The sequence below is a fragment of the Channa argus genome, chromosome 14 (genome assembly GCF_033026475.1).
Source record: "Channa argus isolate prfri chromosome 14, Channa argus male v1.0, whole genome shotgun sequence".
NCBI lineage: Eukaryota > Metazoa > Chordata > Actinopteri > Anabantiformes > Channidae > Channa > Channa argus.
Window position 1 is genome coordinate 24,815,903 of NC_090210.1, and position 11,585 is coordinate 24,827,487.

Sequence of the window (11,585 nt, forward strand, 5' to 3'; positions counted from 1 at the left end):
CTTTGAACCAGGGGTTTGTATTCAGGTAGGAGGTGGATCAGTTTCTGGTCAGACCAGCCCAGGGGCGGAAGGACAGACCTGAAGTCTTCTTTAACATTGGAGTGCATCAGGATCAGTGTCTTCTCCCCCCTGGTGTGGTAATCCACATACTGTGTGAAGGTGGGGAGGGTCTTGAAGAGAGTTGCATGATTAAAGCCACCAGAGATCATAAAGAGGGCGTCGGGATGTTGGGGCTGGAGTCTGGCTGCGACCTAGAGTATGACGTCACATGCGCCCTCTGTGGAGGGAGGAATGTAAACGGGAATCAATATGACGTGTGGGACTCTCTGGGCAAATACTAAGGACGGGGGCCCACCACCAACAGTGACATGACCAGTATGACACCACCTGTGGTTGATGTACAGGTTGTTGGTCCTCACCAGTGCAGTCAACTCGTCACCTTGTTATCCAGTGTTTTCTTGTTTTCCTCCTTCTTTCGTCCGGGATGTTTAAAGTCCGAACGAAACTTAAATCCACGGTGCCGGTCTGCTGCAGCCCGATCGGCTGTTCCCGACCGGAAACAGAGCGGCTCCAGCTGCAAACAGCTGAAAAAGTTCCAAAGATAAAAACTCCTCCAACCGCATGATAAGAGAGGGTCAGCTTCACACAGAGGCTGCTTATTATACTACAATATGAAAAAGGAAGAAACCAGCAAAGGAGAACACGTGTGACAGGCTGCGCAAAATAACTAAATACGTATGACAATAACTATTCTGATTGGATCCTCTGTTCCCATTAATGCGGTTACACGGTGCATTTTTTTATTCTGACTCTGATTATTTGTGGACGATGTGGGGAACCTGAGGATTCACATGCTGCTGAGACACAGGTGAGACAGCAGCAACATCAACCCTGCGGCTTTAAACCCACTCATCTTTTTGCAGCAGTGTTTTGTTACTGTCCCTGTTTTATGTCTCTGTGTCTCTTTTGTTTTGATCTTCATAGTAAATCATGCTGTGCAGCTGAAACTGAACTTGAAGGTTTTCGATCAGTGGTGCTTCTTCCTCCATGATGTGACCAGTTTGTGGGCTGATTAGTGGCTGAGAATTCTACCTTTTTGTTCCAGGTTCAGGTCCTGAAACAGTAAATCCTCTTTAATTAGTTCTATCACATGTTCCTCTGCTTATTGATAACTAACATTACTGTGATTCTGTGTCTTGTCATTTTGTTCCATCATTTCATCAACATTTTCTTCTGTCCAATACTTTGGTGTATTAACAAGTACTTGTTAAATAATAAGTTGACATAGTTGTCCGACGTACTGCGTCTGGTTAATTGGTTGGTTTTGTCTTTTTCAAATAGATCCAAACACTGGGAGCAAACAGCTGCGCTGCTGTTGAGTTTTTCTGAAGAAAAAAGCGGAAAACCAGATGCATTTTACGTCGCCCTCCCGTGAGTCACGTGACCTGCTGCTTTATCAAACGTCCACAGCTGCTGGATTCTGATGCTGAGTCCTCAGAGGAGACGTCAGGAGTCGGTGAAGACAGTGAACGTCAGCAGCTACGGACAAAAACAAGGTAAAAGACTCCGACACTACTTTGATTTTATGCTGGACACTGGTTCTGAGTGAGCGACCAAAAGCGGATAAATGTCGCTTGATGAAGGAGGGACAGACGTGGACATGGACCGCTGGGTAAAACTTCAACCTACTAGTTCATTTCAGTAAGCAGAGAGCAGATGTCCTCCTGTTCCTTATTTAACATTTGTCCATTTTGTTCTGCTTTGTTTTCTGAAAGGAGAAAGATGCTCATATTCTGACGATGCTTTATGAAATGATAATTGTTCTTTAAAAAGTGTAGACATATATTCTATATGTCATATAGAGCTGGGTGGGTTTTCAAAAGAATTATTTATAGTATTTTATTTTTACGATTCCTATGGTTTCACTGTATATGATTGTTTTATATGCAGGTCTTTTTATGGGTTTTAGCTTATTATACTGTCAGAAGTACATGAAATACAAAAGCATTAATATTCAGATATTTTATTATTTCTATTGCACAAGTATGAAACCAGCTACTTACTGATGCTAAGTATATTATTCTTTAATCCAATGTATTTACATTAAAATAACTGTTAATCACTCATAATTATCTTTGTCTCTTAGATTCAAAATGTAACTAGATAAAAAAAATTCACTGTGAATGTTTCACAACTCAAGCATTTTCCAAGTAATGATGAAAAAAGTTTTATTATAAAAATGTAAATAAGCTGAAATTTGTAAAAAGTTTGATGCTTAACTGTTTTAAAAAAGCAGAATCTTTTTGCCTCAAGCAGCTGTAATATGAAATAGTTGCATGAAAATCCTGGAAATTGTAAAAATGTACTTAGTTTAAGTCACAGCCATATTTTGGTGCAGATTTTTAAATTTAGTAACCACTGGTGAAGGTCACGAGGAATGAAACTAACTCAGTTTTAAATAGTTGAAAGTGAGGATGTGGCATCTTAGACACAGTCTAAGACACAATAAATGGGTTTACAGGCAGTTTTTAGACATGGCAGGTGGACAGAGGACAACAGAACAGTCCTTGTCTTCAGTCCCTGTGGACGTGAGGAGGCACTGAATCTGACAGTACAGTCAGGTTTCAGTGATACTGTATGAACATCTGGCGTAAAATAAGCTGCATGTGCACAACAACCAAGTTCAAGCCGCTCAGTATTAATTCACCACAGAGAACAGAGAAAACCACAGAGCTGTGAGTGGGAGAAAAGCAGCCATTCTGAATCTGAGAAAAGAAGGAAAAACAATCAGACATGGAACAAACATTGGGTTTAGCCAATACAACAATTGTGAATGTCATGAAACAGAGAAAGAAACCACTGGTGTACTGAGCGACATCCACAGAAGCTGGAATCCTGAACTTTCATTTGATATCTAGATTTTAATCTTTAACCCAAATGTGTCAGTGCACAGCAACAACAAATGAATTAGCCTGCTAACGAAGGTTCTGCTGGACAGATCGTTCGTGGCCCAAACGTATCCCAACATTCTTTGTCCTCCTCATTGTACAGGCGCTGGTCATATCTCGTCTTGATTACTGCAAAGCTTTGTTGATGGGGTCACCGGGGTCCACAATCAAACCCTTGCAGATGATCCAAAATGCAGCAGCTCGCCTCATTTTCAATCAGCCAAAAAAGACCCATGTCACACCACTCTAGATCTCTACACTGGCTTCCTGTAGCTGCTCGCATCAGGTTCAAAGCTCTGTCTCTTGCTCACAGGGTTGTTAACTTGACAGCTCCCGCTTACCTCAACTCACTCATTCAAGTCTACAATCCTTCCCACCCGCTGCGGTCTGCCAACGAACGACATTTGGTGGTCCCAGCACCGCACAGAAGACACCAAGCAAATCTGCTTAGCGCAATGATCCCACGATGGTGGAACGAGCTACCAAACTCTGCACGCTCAGCAAATCCACTCCCAATATTTAAAAATTGCTGAAAATGAAAAACTCTTCCGCATTTTCCTATGCACTTAAATCTCTTTTAAAAAAAAATTCTTTCTGCTCTTTCTCCAACTTGCATCTCGTGAACTGTGAACACTTTTCTGATAGGACTTTGCTTTGATGTTTTTCCTTGACTTAGATTTTTGCTGCCTTGTAAGTCGCTTTGGATAAAAGCGTCTGCTAAATGACTAAATGTAAATGTAATTGTGTGGCAGCAAAGCCCAAGCAATACAATGATCCAAATCCCCATTTAAAGCCACATTTCCCATGAATTCAGTAGATTCCCGTCTGAAAATAGACCCTTAGTGTCCAGGGTCTAAGTCTTGCTGAGGACCTTTGCTGGATGTCTTAGACCCTCTTTTCTTCCATGTTTCCTGTCTGTTCGTCTCTTGAAACTATTGACGCAAGGCAAAAAATGCCCCAAAAATGTGAATTTCTACTTTAAACACAACTGAGAGAAGCCGTCAAACGTGGGAGTGATGGGAGAAGATATTAACTGACTCTTATAACAGACAGCAGAGGAGCCACAGAAGTAAACTAATGATCTGTTTTCTGTTTTTTCCACTTCAGTCTGAGTGATGGATCCTGAATCTGGATGGACGATGGAGGTGGCCGCTCTTGGTCGGCCTTTCAGCCTCGGGATGCTGTATGACTGCCGCAGAGACTTACTGGTCCCTGGTAAGAATTCACAAGTACAGATGCTGATGGATCAACAGTTTTTAAAAACCCATTTTCACTTCAGATCTGTTGCTTTATTTTTTTAGTTATACAATATTTGTTTGAACCTCTTTTAGCTCAGAGCTAAACTCTTCAGGTTCTATCTTAAAGCTACAAATAATAAAACATTTCTACACTCAACAGATATACACTGATCAGCCACCACATTATAACTGATGCTCTTAATAATGTTAAAGAAAAGAATGAATGAATTCTCCACTACAACTACCACAGAAACTGCTGATCAGCTGGGATTGTTTTGCACAACAATCTCTAGGGTTCACAGAGAACAGTCTAAAAAAGAGAAATTATCCAGTGAGCAGCAGTTCTCTGAGTGACCATGTCAAGTTGATGCCAGAGAAAAATTCCTTTCAAATAGTAGATTTTTTATAAATGGTGGATTGTGAAACCTTCAGCCCTGCTCTGTTTAGATCATCTAGATGCCAACATGTTCAGTTACCTTCTGTCAGGTGAAGTTGTTAGCAGGTGTTGAGCCACTTCTCATGTTTAGATCCTTAACCATAATGTGATAAACTGACTGTCCTGATTACATTCAAACAATGTAATTCTAATATCACAGTGATGTATTCTGTGTTTGTGTGGACTTGGCTGTTTTAGACTGAGGTGTAGTTTGTGGTACTTACTCCTGGTTGTGTATTATGTTTAGTCCTGTTCCTATTTCTTACCTTCTTTCTGTACACTCATGTCAAGCTTCTCTAGTTTCCTTTATCATGTTCACTCTTAGCTTTTTCTAGTTCTTTGTCTTGTCTGTGCTTAGTTTCTTTTGTGTCTTAGTCCTGATCCTGTTTAGCTTTGGTTGTTCCCTTAGTTTAGTCGCCCTGTTTTTGAAAATGCATTAATTGTCTGTAAATAATATGTTATGTCAAGTGTCTGTGTATATATCTGTGCACCTATAGGAGGCAGCAGGGAGCTAATTTTCTTGTACTTTGAGACAAGAGAATTGGTGAATCGTGGATGTGACAGGTGACATTGTAGCTATTAAGTCTATAGTGACAGTGATGGAGAAGTTTCTAAAAAGGAAACATGCTAATTCCGAACTGGGCTCTGGACCAGAATCGGACCCAGATGAAGGCCATAGTAGGAGTGGTTGTCAAAAGAAAGCAAAGACGGAGACCTTGAGCAAAGTCTCTTGTGCGAGGCAATACAACGAAAGCTATATTACATTGGGATTTACTTTCACTGGGAGATGCAACGATACCGACTCCGTTGTGCTTGGTGTGTGGTGAAAAGCTCTGTGCTATGGTCCCAAGTCAGCTTCAACACCACCTCCAAATGAAACACCCTTCGATTCAACACAAGAATGTGGATTATTTTGAAGAAACGACCTGTGAAAAGTTGCATATTTGCATCTTTGTGTGAGGACATATGAGCAGAGCATAAAGCCTTGCTGTTTCATACGGAGGTCCGATGGTTGACGCGTGGCAAAGTGCTGGACCATGTGTTTGAGCTGCAGGGGGAACTTAAAGTGTTTCTCACAAATGAGAGGTCTGATTACACAAAGCTGCTTACAAGTGATGAGTGGTGTTCAAGGCTGGCAGATATTTTTCATCATCTGAATGAACTGAACACACAAATGCAAGGCCGAAATGAAAACCTGCTTACAAGTACAGATAAAATAAATGGATTCCGTTCAAAGGTCCACCTCTGGCCACAACATGTGGAAAATGGCAACCTGCAAATGTTCCCACTTGCCAAGAAGTGGCAAGATGTTAACACTTCTGCGAACAATAGGTGAACATTTGAAAACTCTTGAAGAGAACATGTCCTTTTATTTCTCTTCAGCCTTCACTGAATGCCTTGACTGATTCACTGACCCATATAGCTCAGCATCCGTTGTTAAAAAGGACATGATTTACAAGAGCAGAAGGAACTAACGGAACTAAGACAAAATCGTGGTTCAAAGCTAAGCTTTGTTTTATGGAGTTCCCCATTCTGGAAAAAAAAAAAAATTTTGATGTTTCTCCCATTTTTCACGACATATCTGTGTGAGCTGAGCTTCTTAAGTCTGACTGCTATAAAAACTGAAACAAAAAGAGACTGAGAGCTGTTGAGGAAGAGCTTCGTGTCTGTCTTTCTCCAATTCCCACCAGGATATAAGGTCTGTGTAGATCCAAGCAGGCCCAGGTTTCACACTGAATGAGTAAAAATATTTTTTTCTTTGTGTTTATTTGATTCCTATTCAAGACAATCTGACAAGAATGACTTTATATTGATAATATAGGCTACAGAGTTTAATTTTTTTAACACTTTCAGTTGGTGATGTGCCTTGTGATTTATTTTTTGTGAAAAAAATGTACATTGGCTCAAGAGGTTGAAAAACACTGCAGTAGTTCATGTCCTCTTGCTCATGGTTTACTTCTTACTTCAATAGCTTGACTCACGTTTCATTCCATTTGTTCTCGTAACTATGTCCTTGTTTAACTTCCCAGGCTTTCTCTCACCCTGTTCTGGTTTCATTTTTGATTTGGTTTGTTTAATGCTGGGTTTTGTCCTCCTTATTGTGTTGTTTTTTGTCCAATAGTCCCTTTTAATTATTTTCAGTCCTGGTCTCTGATCACTCTTGGGTTCACCTTTTTATCAAAATGGGACAGTTGGATCTGGCCAATTAGGACCCAGCAACAGGAGTGTAGAATATACTGTTTGTCATGTTAACTGGCCAAGTGACCCCTATTATTTCAGGGCCTCCGATGGAAACTTAGACCTCAGTCTAAACCACAGATCACAAACCACAGTGCCCCCAAGCCACAGAGCACCAGTGACCCTGAGTCTCATGCCACATCACCTCCAAGGCCTACTCACACCTCAGCTCAGGCCTAACAAAATAATTTCTTTAACAGAAAAACACATCTACTGTTTCTGGAAACTGAAATTGAATTTGATTTCTTTTTCTTCTTTTCTTGCAGGAATGACACTGTGGGACCGTGATGACCTGATTAAACACATAGGAGAAAGACCACAGAACTATAACGACTTTGAGATAGTTGCATCTGAATCAATTGAGGATAAATCATCAGCACTAAATGTTGAGGCATCACTGAAGGCGAGTTTTTTGGCAGGACTAGTTGAGGTTGAGGGATCTGCTAAATACCTACATGATAGTAAAACTTCCAGAAATCAGGCCAGAGTTACACTGAAGTACAAGGCTACCACAAAGGTCCGAGAGCTGTCAATGAATCATCTTGGAAGAGGAAATGTGAAGCATCCATATGTGTTTGATAAAGGTTTAGCAACACATCTAGTCACAGCTGTTCTTTATGGGGCACAAGCCTTCTTTGTTTTTGACCGTGAGGTGTCTGTGAAGGAAAATCATCAAGATGTTCAAGGCAACTTGAAAGTGATGATCAAGAAAATTCCCTGCCTTGCTATAGATGCTGGAGGTTCCCTCAAACTGGAAGACAAGGACAGAACAAATGTTGAGAATTTCTCCTGCAGATTCTATGGAGACTTTTCCCTTCAGAAAACTCCTTCGTCCTTTCAAGATGCTGTAGAAGTCTATCAAAGTCTGCCCAAACTGCTGGGAGCCAACGGAGAAAATGCTGTACCAATGAAGGTCTGGCTGTTGCCTCTGACAAGTTTAGATTCTTCTGCTGCTAAACTTGTTCGTCAGATAAGTAGAAGTTTAGTTCAGCAAGCACAGAGAGTCCTGGAGGACCTCAGTGAGCTGGAAATCAGGTGCAGTGATGCACTGAGAACTACCACTGTCCAGCAGTTCCCACAGATTGGTGAGAAAATTAAATATTTTAAAGAAAGGTGCTCTGAGTTCAGATTAGAATTCCAACAAACCTTGGGAAAGAAGCTTCCATTAATCCGAGGAGGAGGAGAAGATGAGACTGTGCTTGTGGACCTCCTGAAGAAGAGACATTCTTCTCCATTCAACAACAGAAACCTGAGTGAGTGGATGAACTGTAAAGAGAGAGAAATCTACACTTTAAAGTCTTTTACCAACACAATGAAAAACACAATGATCGTCCCATCTCAGAATCATCTGTACAAAGAAAGTCTCAGTGAAGAACTTGTTGTGTGCTTTGTTTTCACCTCACTGGGAAGTCCTGACCTGTACCTCTCAGCTCTATCAGAGTACCTAAAAGGAAGAACCAAACCAGACGACCCTCAACATCCACATACTCATGATGTAGAGGAGGGACAGTGGTACAGCTCAAAAGAAGCATTAGATGAAGTTAGGAATAAAGCAAAGCTCTTCAGTGATTTTGCAGAGGCCAACAAGGAGAACCAGAACATTAAGTTCCTGACAGTGGGTTTAAAAGATGAGAAACAGAAAGGTTCAAGCATCTACCTTTATAAAGATGGATTTTCTGTCAGTGAGAACTTTGAGCCTCCTTCAAAACCTGAAACTGTGACAGTCAGTGACATAAACCACAACAGTGTGACATTGAAGGTTTCTCCACCCAGATTTGGAGCAGAGAACATCAGCTCCTACTCTGTTGAGTACTGTGTCAGTGGAGAGGATGGATGGCAACTAAAGACAGCATCAACATCTGGAGAAGTCACAGTGAGCGATCTGAGGCTCAACACAGAGTATATGTTCAGATGCAGAGCAGTGACCTCAGTAGGTGTTGGACCAGCCAATCAAGTCAGTGGTTCCATTAAAACCTTACCCTGCAGTCCTCCTGGAAAACCTCAAGTTGAACCAAACTCTACAGAGATATCAGTTAGCTGGGAGAAACCTGCTGAGCTTGGAAAGGATGTTCACATTTTGAGCTACATGGTGGAGTACGCTACAACAGACAACAGGGTGAAAGAGGAAGATCTGGAGTGGAAACAAATGGTGTCAACAGTTGAACATGTGATCATTACAGGACTTCCCTCAGAGACAGAATATGTTGTCAGAGTCAGATGTGATTGTGGTGAAGTCGGCAGAAGCAAGAAAAGCATCAGTGTTATAATCTGCACAATAAAATGTACAGGTTTCCCTTTCAAATTTAAATTTACAGGCAAACTGTCTGATGTTGTTAAATACAAAAGCAAAAAGCTGGATAGTCATGAAGGGCCTATGCCTGTCTATCAGATTCCTTTAAAAAACATGAAAATCGATGTACATGGATGCAAGCGTTTCACTTTTGGGAAAGAAACCAAATCAAAACCAAAACAAAATCGCACCATAATGGTTCTTGGAGCAACTGGCGCTGGAAAGACAACTCTCATCAACGGGATGATCAATTACATTCTAGGTGTGAAATGGGAGGATTCATATCGGTTTAAGTTAGTTGATGAGGGTCAGTCAAAATCCCAGGCTGAGAGCCAGACTTCTGAAGTTACTGTCTACAAACTCTACCATGAGGACGGTTTTACGATCGATTACTCCCTGACCATTGTTGACACCCCAGGATTTGGAGACACAAGAGGCACAGAAAGAGACAGGATGATTGTAGAGCAGCTACGTAATCTGTTCACTGCTGAGCTGGGGGTCAGTGAAATCGATGCTGTGTGTTTTGTAGCTCAGGCAGCTTTAGCACGACTCACACCAACACAGAGATATGTGTTTGACTCTGTGCTCTCAATCTTTGGCAAAGATGTGGCTGAAAACATCAGGGTTCTGGTGACATTTGCAGATGGCAAACGTCCACCAGTTCTAGAGGCCATCAATGCTTCAGGTGTCCCGTGTCCTAAAACTAAAGACGGTCTGCCAGTTCACTTCAAATTTAATAATTCAGCACTGTTTGCACACAATACATCATCTGCAGGTGACACCCTGAGTGGGGATGATGATGATGAAAACTTTGATCAGATGTTCTGGAAAATGGGAATAAAAAGCATGAAAAGGTTCTTTTCTGCTCTGAATGTCATAGAAACCAAAAGCTTGACCCTGACAAAGGAAGTCCTCAGAGAAAGACAGCAGCTGGAGAATTCAGTTGAAAAGCTGCAGGAGCAGGTTAAATTTGGTTTAGCAAAGCTTGAGGAAATTAAAGAGACAGCTGAAAAACTAAAAGAAAACGAGGCAGAAATCAGCAGAAATGTGAACTTTGAGTTTGAAGTCACTGTCAAGAAGCCGTATCAAGAAGATATTTCTGGTTCTGGAAACTACATCACAAACTGTCAACAATGTCATGTGACCTGTCACTATCCTTGTGCGATACCAAATGATGGACATAAAGCAGGCTGTGTTGCAATGGACTCAAATGGACACTGCACTGTGTGTCCAGGCAAATGTTATTGGAACAAACACTTTAATCAGAGGTACAGGTGGATGTATAAGGAGGTTAAAGAGAAGAGAACACTTAAAGATCTACAAGAAAAGTACCTAAAAGCCACAGAGGGTAAAAAATCTGTTAAGCAATTTATTGACAGACTGAAGGTTGAATATGACCAAGTGCATCCTGAGGTGGTGAAACTGATGCATAGGTCAGCAAACTGTCTGAACAGACTTCAAGAGATAGCACTGAAGCCAAACCCTCTGTCCACTCCAGAGTACATTGACATGCTCATTGAGGGAGAGAGACAGGAGGCGAAGCCAGGCTGGAAACAACGCATTCAGTCCCTGACAAGTATAAGAGGAAAAGCAGAGACCATGGCCAAAGCGGCAAAAGGAGACAAACTCCTTTTACATCCATAGAGATGACAACTCTTTAAGGACTTAACTAAAATCAAGACTGGTGACCGGTCAAGACCATAACGAGACCCAAACACATTTCACCAAGAGAAAGAGGAGAGGATTCTGAGACACATAACAAGGACTAGAACAGGACATATAGTGATGAAATGACACAGCAGTAAAAGCTCTAGTACAAACATCTGAATCCCACAACACTCCTGTACAAAAAAAACACATTTTTTATTACATTTTAATTTTATTTCTTTGAATATATTTCCAGTTCACCCAGTCTACATTATGTGTGTTTAACACTGGATTATCACTTTGTATTTTGCCATTTATAGAGACGTGTTTTCAGGTTGATGTACATATTATCAATTTTGGGGTAAGATGATAAGTTACAGTGGAAAACTGAGAAATCAATAAATGATAAATAGAATTTACTGTCTCAAGTGTTTGTGGCTGTTCTTCACTCATGTGTCATGAAATTAACCCACAGTTAAATCAATTCAGTCCAATCAGGTTGATGATAGGCACCTTTTCTCAGCACAATGGAAGAAAGACAAGACCCAAAGGACCCTGTGTCCTCCAGGCCTAGAGGACAGCCGCAGAGGGTGGAAAACGAGGCATTGATCATCAATCAAACGATCATCTAAAATACGGGAGTATTTGAAGTAGAGACCAAACAACATGTTGCTCTGCTAATTGACTTATTTTGCTGTTGACATTTTAAATGTAGATTGAATCACAGTTCTTTAACTTGAATGGATCTAGTCTCTAAAACACCGATCAGCAGTTCAAACTGGTCTAGT

The 11,585-nt window shown here is 41.1% G+C and overlaps 1 protein-coding gene across 3 annotated transcripts; it reads left to right on the plus strand.

The window, feature by feature from the left end:
• The first annotated feature begins 669 nt into the window (after positions 1-669).
• Positions 670-11,216, plus strand: LOC137098096 (uncharacterized). Of its 3 annotated transcripts, none has more exons than XM_067473921.1 (5): positions 670-868; positions 985-1,122; positions 1,342-1,701; positions 4,056-4,163; positions 7,127-11,216. In XM_067473921.1, exons 4-5 carry the CDS (start codon positions 4,064-4,066, stop codon positions 10,792-10,794), a joined length of 3,768 nt encoding a protein of 1,255 aa, XP_067330022.1. In that variant the 5' UTR covers positions 670-868; positions 985-1,122; positions 1,342-1,701; positions 4,056-4,063; the 3' UTR covers positions 10,795-11,216. The 3 variants fall into 3 exon arrangements, with proteins under 3 accessions (XP_067330022.1, XP_067330023.1, XP_067330021.1); XM_067473922.1 differs by having other exon boundaries at positions 1,342-1,672; XM_067473920.1 differs by having other exon boundaries at positions 671-868; positions 1,342-1,556.
• The last annotated feature ends 369 nt before the right edge of the window (positions 11,217-11,585 follow it).